Source organism: Cydia amplana, chromosome 5 (assembly GCF_948474715.1).
Source record: "Cydia amplana chromosome 5, ilCydAmpl1.1, whole genome shotgun sequence".
NCBI classification, from domain to species: Eukaryota; Metazoa; Arthropoda; class Insecta; order Lepidoptera; family Tortricidae; genus Cydia; species Cydia amplana.
The window spans coordinates 16,252,852-16,270,080 of NC_086073.1; the positions used below are offsets into that span (position 1 = coordinate 16,252,852).

At 41.8% G+C, this 17,229-nt stretch overlaps 1 protein-coding gene and 1 long non-coding RNA gene across 2 annotated transcripts in view; both read right to left on the minus strand.

Annotated features, from left to right (window-relative positions):
- The window catches only part of LOC134648395 (uncharacterized), a 120,147-nt gene that overhangs the window by 37,132 nt on the left and 65,786 nt on the right, over nt 1-17,229 (minus strand). The window lies entirely within an intron of this gene.
- Nucleotides 4,845-17,229, minus strand: part of LOC134648353 (tribbles homolog 2-like) — a 35,766-nt gene continuing 23,381 nt past the window's right edge. The window contains exons 4-5 of the mRNA XM_063502869.1: nt 7,535-7,726; nt 4,845-6,446 (exon numbers count right to left, since the gene is read on the minus strand). Of these exons, the coding sequence (XP_063358939.1) occupies nt 6,179-6,446; nt 7,535-7,726 (460 nt within the window). The 3' untranslated portion in view covers nt 4,845-6,178. The remainder of the gene's footprint in view (nt 6,447-7,534; nt 7,727-17,229) is intronic.

Consider the following 17,229-nt stretch of genomic DNA (forward strand, 5'->3'; position numbering starts at 1 on the left):
TTTAGTCTACCGAATAAAAAAATAGACTTTATACCCACTGATTTATAATTTTTAAGATAAATATGTAGGAATTACAATCGTTGATTATGTAGTGTATGATGAATACCAATAAAAATCTATCTATCTAAACATACAATTTTTATCCGGAGCGCCACGTGACATGACTATCGTGCACGCCGAGCGGCAGCCCACTGCCATACGCCTGTCTGATGGGCGCGCCGGCCAAATGTACCTAAACTGCGGAGTGACACCCCCCTGCCTAAGCCCAAGAACTATATAGTTGGCTTCTATTTCGGTCACATAGTATGTTTTTTCTCATAGCTTTAGTATGGTGATTGCTCTCATCTCAATACATATTTTGCGTTTTAACCTTTTCCACGCCGTGTCAAACACAAAAGCTGTCACTCAGACGCCACATCATTTAAGTGTCAAAACTGAAGTTGAACTTTATGTATATGCACGTAGGTCGATGTTGCTCTGTGGTCCGTGACCGATTAATCGGTCATTGGCGTCCAAAAGGTTAAAGCTTATACATTATATTGAAATTATTAATTTCAATTACTAATTCTTGTTGCAATTGTTAATAAGTAGTTCAATTACTTTTTGCCCAACACTGCTCGCGGGATTATACCGAAATCCATTAAATATTATTGGCGTTATTCTTAAACGGCTGCTAACTTAATCAGTTGATGATCGTCGTTTGTTCCTATCTGTCGTTATGCCATAGAGAGGGACAAACGACGATCATCAGCTGATAACTTAGCAGACGTTTATGAAAAACGCCGTAAGTAGTACCTAGAGTCGGACCAAGAAAAGTCTGCAGCGGATTTGATAGCCCACGCAGTGCAAGTGTCATTTATGCGTCATAATTTCATAGAAGTTTGACGTTTAATATAACACGTGCACTGCGTGGGCTATCAAATCCGCTGCAGACTTTTCATGGACTGACTCTACTTACCTAGTAAATATATTAAAAACGGGTCACTCACGTATTTTAAGTCGAAAAACGCTCGACATGTTTCACTTCGTACCGAGAAGTGTCATCAGGAGCTTTTAATATATTTACTATGTCTTTGTCTCACGGAAGTTTTGTTACCTACTTACCTAGCTACCTACAGTTGCTACCATAAAATATTGCACAATATTGTGTATGTGATCTCTGTATGAGTCTACGTGACTGTCGGCGTTACTTCCTGGTAAACAGTGGTAGAACGTAGTACCTAGGTAATGGTAGATAATAGTAGGAATTTCCCAAACACGGTTTTGTTTTCCTTATAGAAATTGGTGACACTGCAATCGACAATTCAAAGGTTCGGGATCGTGTCAATATGACTATTGACGAATGAATTATGTATTTCCTTGTAGACAGAGACAAGTATTCTTACTTGAGACTGTTAATGTTGATACAAAGTTGGCGTAATTATGACTACCTACCTAAGTTTGTTATTAGGTTTAGGTACCTGCTAATACTTGCATTCCGCACTTGCCAACTTCATGTATTTTTTTCCTTATTTTCTCGTAATGCATGTTAATTATAAGATGTAATTTTTTTTAAAGATGTGTCCCGCCGAGTTTTTTGCCGGTCCCATATTGGGATACCCTCCTCCAATTGAGTGGGGATTTAAATCTTCTCGGGGCCGAAGTGTAGGGTTGCAGCCGGTCTACCTAGCTTTATTTGACGTTCATAAGCGCATTGTAATTATGCCTACTTGAATAAACTATCTTTTATCTTATCTTATCGAAAAACGTTATCATGACTATTTTCGTTAATGGCGGTAGGCCCTCTGCTCTGACTAGTTAATAGGTTTTAGTAAGACCTGAGAAGTGAGAACTATTATATATTTGATATTATGTAGAAGGCATTGACCTCTGCCAGCCTCTGCTTATCTCGAACATCTTAAATAGGTAACGCCATCTAGTGACTACACAGAGTTCAAATTAATTGCAGCCTGCGTATCACGGTCATAGATTAGTATATGTTATTACTGTAATTAATTTTAAGGTACCTACTTGTTTGCATAACATTTTCAATTCAGATACCGCTTTTTAGGGTTCCGTAGCCAAATGGCAAAAAACGGAACCCTTATAGATTCGTCATGTCTGTCTGTCTGTCCGTCTGTCTGTCCGTCCGTATGTCACAGCCACTTTTCTCCGAAACTATAAGAACTATACTGTTGAAACTTGGTAAGTAGATGTATTCTGTGAACCTCATTAAGATTTTCACACAAAAATAGAAAAAAAAAACAATAAATTTTTGGGGTTCCCCATACTTCGAACTGAAACTCAAAATTTTTTTTTTCATCAAACCCATACGTGTGGGGTATCTATGGATAGGTCTTCAAAAATGATATTGAGGTTTCTAATATCATTTTTTTCTAAACTGAATAGTTTGAGCGAGAGACACTTCCAAAGTGGTAAAATGTGTTCCCCCCCCCCCCCCCGTAACTTCTAAAATAACAGAATGATAAAACTAAAAAAAATATATGATGTACATTACCATGTAAACTTCCACCGAAAATTGGTTTGAATGAGATCTAGTAAGTAGTTTTTTTTTATACGTCATAAATCGCCTAAATACGGAACCCTTCATGGGCGAGTCCGACTCGCACTTGGCCGCTTTTTAACTAAGCAGGGCACCACGACTGCATGAGGAATAGACTTGGAGCATAACCCAGAGATGGCATTATTATCAGCATTACATTACTCGTCTTCAGAGATACTATACCATGATCACGGTCTAGTTATAATTCCAAGTTAGAAAACACAGATGGCATTAAAGGTACTAACCTTTAACGCCATCTGTGTTTACCTAATTTTGGGTATTTACTTTTGGTAATTTGGGTAAATACTATGAGCTAGTGTGTGATGGGGCTGTCGTCTATTGGAATTAAGCTATCAAACACTAGGACATTTACCTTATCGCACTTTTTTTTATCCCTAAATTAAAATCATTTATTTACGAACAAGATATGTACAGTGAAATTACTAAAATAAATTAAAAACTAGCTTCAATCTAAAATAGGCCCTTGAGGCATTGTACCAAGGATGCTGGCGACATTTCCTCGCTGTATCGCAATGCTGATATACGTTGTTCGAGGTAGCCGCCAGCTCTTTGGTCACCAGGCGGTCTAGCATGAGTTGCGTTCTCGCGCGCGACTCCATACTTGAAGTCGCGCAAGATGTATAGAGTCGCGCGCGAGAATGCAACTCATGCTAGACCGCCAGTTACGTCAACCAGACGCTTCGCGATTTCTGCGAACAACTTATGCGCGCTGGGACCCCATAGACCTAGAATCGCACTTTATATTTTCAACTCGATCCTATATTGCTACACTGGCTGAACTCTGTTTTCCTCAATAATAAAGTCTAAATTCAAACGCCCATTCGATTGTGTCCTTGTTTCATTATTAAGGTCAAGGTGAGAGCGTAGGACATTAAATGCGAATCGAATCTTATTTACTACTAAATAAGGTCGTAATTGAAAGACGTCATTATGTTTCGTCCTTGTTATAAGGTCAAGTATTTCTTAGTGTTATTCCAGACAAATTAGGCTGGTGTCTCGAGAGAGAGAAATTGTATCTTAGGTAACGGTAACAAATTAGGTATTGTTTGGACTTACTCCCATTGCTTTCTAACCGTAGGCATAGAGAAATATAGTAAGACAAGAGTGCTCACTCCGTACATCAGTTCAGACTATTAATTTCAGTGTCTACATCTAGCATCGAGTAGCGGAACTATCAGTACTGCTATTTGACAATAGATGTAGCACCGACCGGAAAGTCTTATCTCAACAGCATAAGACTTTCCTGTCGGTGCTACATCTATTGTCAAGTAGTAGTACTGATAGTTCCGCTACTCGATGCTAGATGCTAATAGTATTTTTGCTACTAAAACTGATGTATGGAGTGAGCACTGTATGTATTTTTTTCTCTATGCCGTAGGCGAGAGGATCCATTTTACATTTGGTCTCTGACTTAGGCATTATCTTTCGTTACAGTTATATCGTAACTATTGCAGGTATCAAAGATTACAATCGGTGATAGAAAACACAACAGAAAACCACCGTGTCGCCGAAATAAAATATTTTTTAGCTTGTAAGATTTTTATTATTGTATGTTAGTTTGTAAGGTATGTATCTATGGGCCTTAGCATAGAGAAAAAAATACATAGAGTGCTCACTCCATACATCAGTTTTAGTACCAAAAAGACTATTAGCATCTAGCATCGAGTAGCGGTACTATCAGTACTGCTACTTGACAATAGATGTAGCCACCGACCGGAAAGTCTTATGCTGTTGAGATAAGACTTTCCGGTCGGTGCTACATCTATTGTCAAGTAGCAGTACTGATAGTTCCGCTACTCGATGCTAGATGTAGTCACTGAAATTAATAGTCTGAACTGATGTATGGAGTGAGCACTCTATGTATTTTTTTCTCTATGGCCTTAGTTGCCTGATAATAAATGATATTTGATTTGATTTGAAAACGCCAATCGAAAGTTAAATAATGTATGGAAATGGTCACGTGACTTTTCGTAGCATCTGTCATCCCGCTACATTTTTTCTTTTCGTTTGTCGATGTCCGATTGTCACCTTGGCTAGGCCTCCTGCTATAGTAGCACGGTCGCATTTTTATCGTTTATCACCATACCTGTCACGTTCTAACAAGTATGTAAGTGCGAAAGTGACGGGTATAGTGATAGTCGATAAAAATGGAACCGTGCTGAGCCCGCTGGAGTGCCCGAGTCGAGTGCTCGCCAACGCTCAGAAAGCGTTTAGAATATGACGAATAGATCTTTTAATCATTGATCATTAGGTTGATTTGGATGGAAAGAAAATTCAGGTATTACGTTTCTTAATTATTTATTCCCTCTATCATTCGTTCTTTTTTGATAATCCTCATGATATCTTAGGTCTATTTACAGTTTGTATAAATTAAGAAGTAATAGTAATATTTTATTTTACAGAGTAACGCTACTATTGTACAAAACTTTCAAATGAAAGACAAAACAGTTACGCTTTCGAGAATGAAAGATAACAATCAGAAGTGTAAGAGAATGACGATTTAACAAAAAATACAAAAGGTAACAATTTAAAGAATGGTAACACTGATTTTTGATTTGGAACTATCGATTTGGAACAAATTAATAATAACTAAAATTGATCTCAAATGTACAATCAAAATAAAAAACTCAACACCAAGTACCAAACAGGAAATAATTTAGTTTAGGAAGAGAGTGCCCGACGGCCACAGACCGCCGTGTTAAATATTTATTTATGATCACTATTTATTATTAAATACATGGCACAGACCAAATACAAACGCCTTCGGTACGAGGTGGTGTGAATATATTTTTAACAATTTCACTCGATATAATAAAATAAATTTCCGCATGTCGATTTGCCGAATAATCACGATTTAATAACCAAATAATATAATCAAAATAACTCTAGATGGAAGCAACTGATTGTTGTGCAACAAAAGAAATCACTTCTGAATAACAACTTAATGGCAATCATATATCGCTAAATAACATCGGTGGAGATCACAATACACGAAACTTTATATAAATACAAAATATACATAATTTACCTAACATTAGCGTAACAACTTCAATGCAATATAGAATCTATATTGAAGTGAAATCGTTTTGAATGCATCACGCTTAGAGGAATTAACGTAATAGTTAACATTTAACAGAATGCTTTTTATAAATTATGCGGCGGCGGCTGCCGGGGATCGGACCCTCGAACCGCAGGATCGCCATCGACTCCAAAGATCACAAGAACGCGATATCAGTCTCACTTATTCTGTCATTACGAACGCTACGACTACAGCTCCCAGCCCCGACTACTCATAAAACCCGCATCACCGTACTAACTATCCGATTATGCGGCTTCTACAGCATTCGCGAGCTTCGGCCAAGTATAAATTAGTGCGCGGACGGACCAGCCGCCCGCGCGTCTGCTTAACTAACTAAAATCTCCACGGAGACCTTTGGCTCGGGCTTACTTACTGAAAACGAGCGGACTATTTCAGCGAGGCAACCGCAAGCTAGCGCGACAATTTAGGCCGGAATAACTTATTTAAATTCATAAATAACTTTGACATTTTCACTACGCGCGGAACTCGGTATGTACATGCCCGATGCCAGCACCGGGCGAGCTGCTCGGGGAGGGTTAGAAGTAATGTTCCGGTTCGAGGTGTAGGTCGGGCACGAGGCGGTCGTGCGACGCGGCCGCTCGCGGGGGCAGCTCGTTCCGCGGGTCCCGCGCCAGCCAGGGGTGGCGCAGCACGTCCGCCGCGCTCAGCCGCTCGCAGGCTTCCCGCCGCAGCAGCGATCGGATCAAGCACTTACCGCGCGACGACAAGCACTCGGGGACCACGAAGTACCCGCGAGAAATTTTCGCGAACAGGGACGCGTGCTCCGAGTCGTTGAATGGATACCTGCAACAACAAAAATGTAACGTTTAATGTGTGTAAAGGAAGTAGTGATTGATTCGTATCATCCGACAACCATTATTCAAGATACGATATCAGTTCTAATGCGCACCGATCAATTTTAAAAATAGGAGCGGAAACAAAAAACTTATCGCGTTTCGATAATTCAAAATCGTTAACATCGACATTAGGCCGGCTCCACAAATTGTTTCGTTTTTACAGCACCCAGCTCCAATTAATTGTGGCGATCCGATTGTCATTTGGAGGCAGATGCGAAACAAAAACCCAGGTAGAACCCTTCCGGCGACAGGTGAGGCCGATTGCGGCGAAATCCCGAGTCTCAAAATTTAAATTACGGGTGCGTCGGGGGAAAAAAGTAGAAGGCAAAGGTTGGCGAACGGCAGGTGCGTGTAAAAAGGCTTTCGGAGGTACAACGTCTTCGCCATGTGGCGGCAGGTGGGAAGATTTCACCGCGTATATGTGGGTGATATAATTGCTGGCCGTTGGCGCGTAACGGCCGGCAGGTGCCGGGATCCAACGGACACTATGTGACCGACAGGTGATCTCTGTTTACCAATAATCTTGAGAGTTTGCGTTGATTGGGTCAATTTGAATAAAACATGGCTAGCCGCCTACGCCTGCCGTTCGCGCGCCATTATCTCTTTACAATGTTGCTGGCCCTGTATTCATTATTTTGCAAAATATAAAAAGAAACTATGTCGGATGTTAAAATAATTAGGGCGTTCCCGCTGACCTACATGATCTTTTCTGTTTTAAAATTATTTTAATTGACACAACTTATAAGCAAGTACTTATCTAGAGCTGGGATTCCGGGCGATCAATTAGGTATCCCCTGTCTTATCATTTTGCATTCCACAATTTGTCTACAAAAAAAACCCCGCATTTAAGTGGATGTCAACGTCAGACCTACATAAACTTGGAATATTTTTAAGATGAAACATGATCTTATCTTTTCGGAATGTTGAAGCTTACTCTATCAAATCCTTTTTTGTAAATCGGGAAAACATCGCGTGGAGCTGGGTACATTTTTAAAATGTCTCCTAAGAATGGATGTACTAGATGTGGATGCGTACCTTCCAACGAGCATGGTGTAAAGGATGACGCCCAGCGACCACATGTCGGCGGCGCGGCCCGAGTAGGTCCGGTGCGCCCTCAGGATCTCGGGCGACACGTACGCTGGACAGCCTCGCTTGTCTTGCAGCAGATCTTCCTCCGGGTCGTCCAGCACCACCGCGTCTTCTAATGACTCTAGTTTTAACGTCGTCCTGTAACAATGGAAAATGAACTTTAGTCACATGAAACAGGTTTGAGTTTTTTTAATATGTTAATAATCGGGCTGCATGTAATGTGCAAGCGTTGACCCATTAAGCGTTTGACTCAATACAGGCTCTAGGCTCGTACCCATCCGTCCATAATGGCTCCCTTTGAACTCAAAGCGTTTTCCGCGCGCATTAACCAATCCACGGCAAATTAGCTTCGTATAAAGCCTCATAGGCAAAAACCATTGCTAAATTCGCAACTCTAGTGTCATACAGTTGATTACACAGGTTCATACGGCGCTTTCATTTGTCGCGTATATTATTTTTATTAATTTATGTGGTTTCGTCACGTTACGGGATTCGGCGCGGTGCGCGACCTCGTATTTCACAGCGTTTCGAAATGCATTCAATGCACAGTTATTCGAAACCGTACGCGTCGATCGAATGTAAAGTAACTCATCGTACAATCCACTAAACGCGGGAGACTGTTTCCACACCAATTGAACTTTTATAGAGCTTAATAAGGCTAATATCCGGCGATATTTAAGATGAAGTCTCCAGCGCATTCATAGTTCGCGTTGATTTAAGCCCCGATTATTTTTATCGATATTGCAGTTGCATTTAATGAAGGTTCGATGCAAAAGCGACGCAATTATTAAAAGAAAAACGAAGTAGACGTCAGCAGTCGACGGCAGCGGCAGGTGGCGCGGGGAGGTACTCAAATCGACTTGTATTAATGCATTGGATATTTTTAGCCTGTTTAATAATAAGCTGGATGGGGCGAGCTGAAACTTAAAAGGGGATCTATTTTTATACGCTAATTGCCTAGAATAAATGCCTTCGTATAAATAGAAACGCGTTTCCCGAACCTTGTAACCAGTGTTAGTTTGCTCAAAAGTTACAAAACGTGCGGTTTCATGTTCAAACGCAACTTCCAAGAGCGTTAGATCTTTAAGGATTTTAGTCGTAAACTCGTAACCCTGAATCGCCATATTCGGCGTTGATTAACTAACGTTAACGCAATGCAGTTGCAGCTATAATTCGCCTTGAGATAAACGAAACTATTTAATAACGAGTGATCGGTCGTGACAATATGGAGCGTAAGCAAAGGTTATTCTCGTTAGGTGGCGCAAGCGTTCCTCATGACATGACGTACCGGTACTGGCCGTTGCGATCGCTAATTCACTATAGACAAATTGAGTTTTAAGAGTAGGGCCCTTGTAGTTATAGTTAGGGTTACTTACATAAATCTTAACATTGTTTTGTTTCTAATCAGCTTAGATCCTAAATAAGCACGGGGCCCGTATTTTATTTTAATTAACTTCAGTTTTCAACGATAAATTTTAAGGAAAATCCCTATTTTAAGGGTATTTACAGCACTAAACGCTGTAATTTCCCGTATAGACAATAGCGTGTGCGCAGCGGCACGTGTCAGTACATCTGTGAGGCAAGCTGTGGGAACGGGCTGACGAAATGCAACATTACACAGATTAACAACACTACGCTTTGCTCAACGGTAACCCTGAGGGGGTCGATTGTGACCTAGGATTGTCGAAAGAGTTTAGTACTTAGGTACATGTTTGTTTTTCATACACTTGGCACTATGCTGACGATGGGTGTGATGCGATTATCGCCAAAGAATAAAGGTATCTATCTCTTTCGGATACTTATTTATAAAAATAAAGGATTACCCTATTATATGATATTTTATCAGTTTCGTAAGGCGGAGTTACTACGTTAAAAATATTGTTTACACGATCTTTAGTCTATAAATAGGCACCTACGCATTAAGTGACAGAATTAGTATAATGCGGTTTATTTTTTCGCGCTGATCTATTTTTAGGAGACATGTTTTGTCTTTAATTAGCCTTATGCGATGAAGTCAAGCTAGCTGCCCTTTTTAGGGTTCCGTACCCAAAGGGTAAAAACGGGACCCTATTACTAAGACTCCGCTGTCCGTCCGTCCATCTGTCACCAGGCTGTATCTCACGAACCGTGATAGCTAGATAGTTGAAATGTTCACAGATGATGTATTTCTGTTGCCGCTATAACAACAAATACTAAAAACAGAATAAAATAAAGATTTAAGTGGGGCTCCCATACAACAAACGTGATTTTTGACCGAAGTTAAGCAACGTCGGGCGGGGTCAGTACTTGGATGGGTGATCGTTTTTTTGCTTGTTTTGCTCTATTTTTTGTTGATGGTCCGGAACTCTCCGTGCGCGAGTCTGACTCGCACTTGGCCGGTTTTTTGTAATCCATCAGTGAGCGGGTGAAGCCGGAGGGCGTCCTCGTGTCCGTTTTAGGTTCGACGCAAGCGCAACTGATCCTAATTAAATCCCTACAGCGGAGCTGAAGTTTGCAATCGATATCGTAGCGTTTCGCAACGCTAACAACGTGTTTACGTTTAGTTATCGTTGCGATAATTTAGATTTGTATACTTTTGCGAATTTAAAATACATGTGACCTCAAGTCAAGTGCCACTTTTGTCAAGGTATGGCTTTGTTTAGAAATATCACAGTTTCTTCAATTTTTTACCAAACGCATATTTTATAGCAATGTTTTTTAAGAACAAAACATCCATGACACAGTCATGTTAATTAGTATGGTTCATCATGTCGAGGTATTTTTCAGTCAAAAATTCCTCGACAAGTTGAACGTGAGTGACCCATTTTAAGTATTTAGATTTTTGTTCAAAGGACCTTATTTAAAAAAAAAATGTCCTTTAGCATTGACATGACATTCGGCAGTGTTGCAAGCATCGGAAGGTTGGCCGGATTTCCGAGCGTGTTCCGATCGGCCATGGCGCACCGTGTCTCGGCCGCCTGTCGCAACTGGCAACACTTTACGCAATTCGCATTACGCATGCGTTTGTGCGAGCCAAATTCTAGCTCAATTCGGTTTAGTTTGATTTAGATGAGTTAATATGGAAATAGTTCTGTATCTTGTACTTGCAATTGCCGTCATTGCATTGTCAATTTTGCTCCTAATGCATTATAGTAAAGTGAAAAATATTTGCAACACAATTTGAAGATTTTATGTCAACGCGACAAAAAATTCCAATGTTAAGTTTATTGTACCTATTTCTGTCAGTATACAAGAGTTATGACTTAAAATAGATATGAAGAAAATGCTTTAATGTATCTATGAGTCACCAAATCGATATTAAATTAGAAAGGAACTTTACAGTATATTATAAATCGTACGACATTCCGGTACCCCTAAATAAATACAATCGTGAGGTTGTAAATTGACTCACACTGTCCAAATTGCATTAACTTTGAGTTAATATTTGGTTTCCATTGAACCTTAAGAACTGTTCAAGCTTGACGTTCGCTTACGCCGCCAAAACAAAACTAAAACGCATTAAGTAACTTAACAGTCGCAATGCAAACTGAAACCTAAAACAACCGAATAAAATCCAATTTTGAAACAAGTTTTCCGTTAATTGAGAATTGAAGTTTAAGTAGAAATGTTTGGAAATGCATTAATTGCTGTAACTATATTGAATGGATCTCCAATTAAGTACACGTGTCGTCAAATACAATGGTTATCGTGAGAATCCATTGTTGACGCGTGTACTGGCAAATTTAATGACCACTGGTAGGTCTTATCTCGTCGCAGTAAGGTTTACGAATGTCCTGTTAATTGTGGCGACTATAACTAAAGCAGCAGCAAAAATATGTATGCGGAGGAAGCGTCCAAAACGATCTAGTCATGAATTGCTTGTCAGCGCGTCAGTGCATTCTTATTACTTCGTTCGCTTGTCTGCTTTTGCTGTTTTGTTGCTGACAAACTCTTAGACTAAGTTTTTTCTATCGCGCCTTATAGCGTCCTCTCGTTCCCTCATGTGAGATGCACAATTAACGGGATGTTTCGCAACTGGTTGCTCAACTCAACCCTGACAGTTTCGCAACAATAGCCGGCCCAGATGCACGCGTGCATTTCCTGCTCTGTATCTACACATGACATTGCGCAAGTGATGATACATGCGGCAAATTGCGGCAAAAAGGTTAAATTTAATTGCACTTGGTTTGCAATATTCATGTTAATACGTGATGTGTCACAATTATGCTTTATTTAAACTAATTAAAGGCACTAATCTGTTTGTAAGTGATTGTTTGACGCTTTAACTGATTAATGGTGCCGGTCGCTCATACTATAGAGAACTGTCAAGCTAATATCTATTCCCTAATTTTGAGGAATTAACATTAAAGTTGCAAAAGTTGTTATTTACATTAAAGTTGGCTTTATGCCGACGGCCCTAGTACCTATGCAATGTTATCCTCTAGTTTATAATTGACACACTTTTGTCATCTATTTTTGTGGCTTAATTTAAAGATACTCAAGTACTGGGACAGCCTTAAGTTTCGGCAACTAAAATTCACGGTGCCGATATAAACCTTTTCATAAGTGCCTCGCCCTACTGTTAGTCATAGGTTTTCGTAATTCGTATTGTAGTCGTAGGGACGCGGTGTCGCAAGCGGTTGCCTCACGGCGCCGGGAGCGTTGGGAAACCTTCCCCAGCCTCCGTACGGGCACGCATGGACCTTGCGTAAGAGCGCCGGATGTGGCATTCGACCAGCAGCTTCCAGTTAGAGAATCTTTTGAGATTCATTTAGGGATATTCTAGATTTAAGCAGGTATATGATTTGAAGATCTCACAGGTTGGACCAGTTAATCGCGCAGTTAAGTGGTACAAATTTTGATCCATAGGGCGACGCGAATAAAGTGCAAGTTTGTATGTGATGCGAGCTATGTTTATGATACCTACCTTCATTTGTTAACCATCGTTTTGTGAACAGTGGAACTTTACCCTTCTTTATTCTGTGACTCATCACTCTTCAAAACTTGTGAAATGTCCCCTGTGACAGCGACATCCTGAATTTAGGTCTCAAAACCGCACAAGCGCACGCTTTATCGGGGCGCGATAACGCAAGTCGAACGCTTTTGAAACCGCGCTGGGCCGCTTGCGAAAACACTAATGTGAACATCGATTGCAAAATTGTTTTAGTTTTAAATCGAATGGGAACGGCGTGGGATGACACATCGCCGACATTTATCGGGGACTAAGTGGCCGTGTTCGGGTGCTCGTGTCACAATGGCGTGGATTATGAGCGTTGCGATATGGCCGTGTTGCAAGCCCGGGCGGCGGTCCAACGGCGGCCGCAGAAATAATCCCGTGTTGCAACGCGCGGACTGCGGAACGGGCGCCACTCCAGGACGGCCCGTTGCGCAAGCGACTAGTCATACTCACTACCGCACGCAATCGTCCAATTGCGCGCGAGTGCAGCGACGTTTACGAAACGGGGTACCGTTCGATGACCCGGCGGCGGCGTTACGCGACAATTGCGTAAGAAGAAAGCGCCCGGAATCCGTCCGCGAAATGTACCAGAATCTCATCGATCTCCGTCTCGAATCGTTGCAATCGCACCGTTACGTGTGTTAAATCCGGTGAGCGGTCGACTTTCTAACGGGAGGTCGGTGTACGGCGGCGTGGCGCAACAATTTCTCCGTCGCGAACGAAGAAAGCGCGACCTCAGCGGGGTTTTGCAATCGCGCGGCCGGGAAAGAGCGCCGTAGAAAGCGTTCAACGACCCGGCCCGCAATCGGCGAACCACGGCTTGTGACAGACTGATGCACCGGGATTCCTGAAGCAGCAGAACATTCAGAACGCGGGTTCGAGGGGATTGAGCAAGGCCCGGTATTATGCAAGTCCGATAAACGCGTGTCACTGCCGCCTGAACATTTCCGTTCATTGACTCTTCCCCGATATAACTTACGTCTTGCGACATACTTTCGCCGCACGTCGCACACGTGTGCAATGGCACAAACGATCTTTACCCTTGATCTTTCAGGGCCATTGGGTGGACACGGTAGATATGTTTGGCTAAAAAAATTGGCGCCGGCCGCAGCGCCATACGCCACATGGTGGGATACTTGGCGCAATCGCGTAACGTGGTAAAGGAATTCTGTCGTGCTGGATTGCTAGTAACGTTTGCGTATTCACTTTCATAACCCGATGTTACGTTTTCAACCGACTTTTCCACATGTTGGGAAACTGTTTGGTAAAAAGCTTGCGCTCCCACCTCGGGTAATCATCACGATTACATGAACTGGTAGAAAAAGGCATCGTGTGACGATCCGTCGCGAAGATAACTTTCACGCTAACGATGACACGCAACGGCATAAGAAGTGAAATTATCTGTGTCTGAGAAACAATGTATGTGGCTGGTAAGGCTCGGCAGGTGCGCGTGCCCAGTCTGGCCTGTTTGTAGAACAGGACGCCGATAACCGTAGAAGGGCAGCTGGAGTCGCGTCGCCCGACAGATGCGTTCTAGATCGGCCGATAATAAAAAGAGTAAATCCACATCCGCGCGCGGGCGCTGTTTCCGCCGAGGCCGCGGCTGCGCGCCCGGAATCGACGATTGTTTCGCTCTGCAATCGCTTCCTCCTTATTATGCCCGGTCGGAAGTGCGAAACGACCAGATGAACGTCTCGCACGGCCTTCGCTATTATCGGCCCGGCCCGACATCTCACGCCATAACGCTCTTGTGGCATTTGCAGTGCAGGGGTTGCAATACATATCGAAATTAGACCAACGATTAATCATAAAGCTGTTGCTTGCGCGACGCAAGAGCTTGCGATATGTAGGGAGCGGACTCGGAAATATTGCGAACTCGCCTCGAGCCGGTGTGCCACCGCATTGCTAACAGTTAGTTAACAGCGTTGGATCACGGATGATGCAAAGGTTTGGAAAACTAGCTTGAGTCTTCGATTTTCACAGCCTATTCAAATTTACGGCGAAGCGCGACTAGGTCCTCTAGAACAACGGAACGTAAACCTTAAGAAATCCTTGTGCGTTTTGTAATAGTTTCGTTCGGCGGATTTGCAAAACGTACCGCGTATCGCGTATTAAATCGTCGGGTCCTTACGCTCCATTTCATAATGTAGTTTGCACAAGAGCAGAATAAGCGAGCGTTTGTCTCTGACACCAGTAGGTGTGGTGTGGACTAGCGGAGCGTTCATGGCGTAACGGACCTACGTAACCAATACTCCACGTAATTGCACTGCGGCTGACATGGGTAGGGTGTGCTTGTGAAACAAAACACGTTGACGCTAACTACAATTACTTACTAAACGAAACCACACTTTATACTTGAATCAAGGCAAGTATCATCACCAAACCAGTCGTCGGTCGGTTTGTGTCGTTTCATAACTCATTAGTTACCAAATCGAACTCGTAAGACAATAACCGCAATGTACTTGTGCCAAGTAAGTACTAAAGGCTAAGGAATGACTGACGAAGGATGGTTTCGAAAACGAGAAATAAGCGATGTTGCGATTTCGCCTTACGAAACACGCAGTACTCGTGGTTGCAGAAACGCGTGGGACTAGGTACAAATAGGATTAATCTTGCCCGATTCGCAATACTAGGTATCAATTATGTGATTAAATTAGTTCATTCTATTGTAACACGTTAAGTTTGATTGGGAGAGACGAGCTTATTATCTCGAGCTCTAATGTAAATGCCGAGGATTTTCCATGTTTCAGTGAATTAAATTATACATTTTCTATTCATAGTCCAGCCTACGTCATCGAGAGTATCGAGACCTTGTCCTTTATGTAAAGCCTTGATCTTTGGTAAAGGTTCCCCGGTACTACCGGAATTACTTATACATTATACGATGAAAGCACGAATGTATAGCTGTAAGAGATGGCGTTAGCGTTATCGGTATTTATCGCAATTTTTATCGTCATTTCACCATTATCTTATCGGCATTAAAAAATCTTATAATATTTTCACCTGTTGTTTATTTATTTAGCCGGTGCGATATGATAAGCAAATATTTTGTAATGGTGCAGTGTGGGTAAGGTGATGTTTGTACAAGTTACACAATCTCCATACTTCGCCTCATACTAAGTGTGTATTATATTAAAGGCTCGTGGTTGCGAAAATGTGTTACACATTGTAGAGATGACATTCAGATGTAAATCGGGCCGACATTTCGCTGTGCCCGCATTCATTATGTATACTTCGTCAACTCGCTACCGATTTCAATAATTAACATTATATTCTCAGTCTAAATAACTATTACAATAGCGCGGTCATAAAATGTTAATAAGAGAGTTCTTAAACGGAATAACAATCAGGATTCTATAGCTCCGCGAAGCTTTGTTGTTTATAAATAATTTCAAGCGAAAAAAACATTGTTTTGTAAACCGAGTACCGCTGAAGTGCTCGACTGAAGTACATCACAATACATGGGACATTATCGAGGACTCCATCGAATCAGGAACAATAGTTTTATAATATGTACTGGTACGACCTGGGTATAGCGTAGTAGTGGAGGCAGGTAGAGCGATCGAGTCGCCGCGATAAGACACGCAAATACTCGCACAAGCCGACAAGCTCAGCGACTACACCCACTGTGCGATATGCACTGCTGGCTAAATTCCTGCACGCCTTATCCGTCAGGTGTCGAAGCGGCGATGGATGACGTAGTACCTGCTTGATTACGCGTATTTGTTTTAATGCTGCGTTAGGGAGTACATAATGATTTTACTATAACAAAAGCGGCAAAACGTGTGCCCGACGTAAACAATACTACGGAAATTCTACTATGAGTCATTTATTTACATTTTCAATTGGGTTTTGACAAAAACATTATCGCTATCCAGAGAAATTTTGCATGTGAAAATTTGTTTATATAGCAAAGTTTGTAAATAAATTTATCGGTGCAAATAAAAGGCGAATACGCTCGGAAGAACGGGTTTGTACCGTACGTTCCCTGAAGAGGCTAATACATTGGACCAGTCCGACCAGTCCGCGAAAATACCTAGTCACCGAACCGACCACGGATTTACACCGTGATTAAAGATGGTATACTTATTAAGGTTTATAAACACTTACGGCTTTTGGTGTTCATTACTGAGCAGAGGATGCGTATATAGTTTGCAGGTGCAGTTTTTTGTGAGTTCACTCGACGTTTACTCTTAACACGATATATGGATAAAATAATCAGCTCAGCTTAATTATCTTATTAAGCTGAGCCGATTATTTTAATCTAGGTACTACTACGTTAGCAGCTCTGATATGATTAATAGTTGCTTTCCGTAATCCGTAGTTCAACGAAAGTTCACGTCAGGTATTCCGATCACTATTGTGTGAATCGTGGACGTGCATCGAATGATTCCGAGGATCGTGTTGGATAAATAAAGTCGGACAATGCCCCGCCGTTTACAAGCCAACCGGGAGCTAAAGCTTGACAACTCTATTAAAACCCCCATCAAACGTTTTATAGACTTGTACAACCTCACGGTTTAGATACGAACGATAAGAAACTACAAGTTTACGGGCAAATAGTACAGCTAAGCAGCGGTACTTAGCACTTCCTCATTCAGTACCGTTTTTCTCAGACCTTTCACCGATGGATGTCTCATGATGTCATGGGAAAAGAGCGATGTGTTAAACGTTCCACTTTTTATTAACCAGTGTACGATGAGAT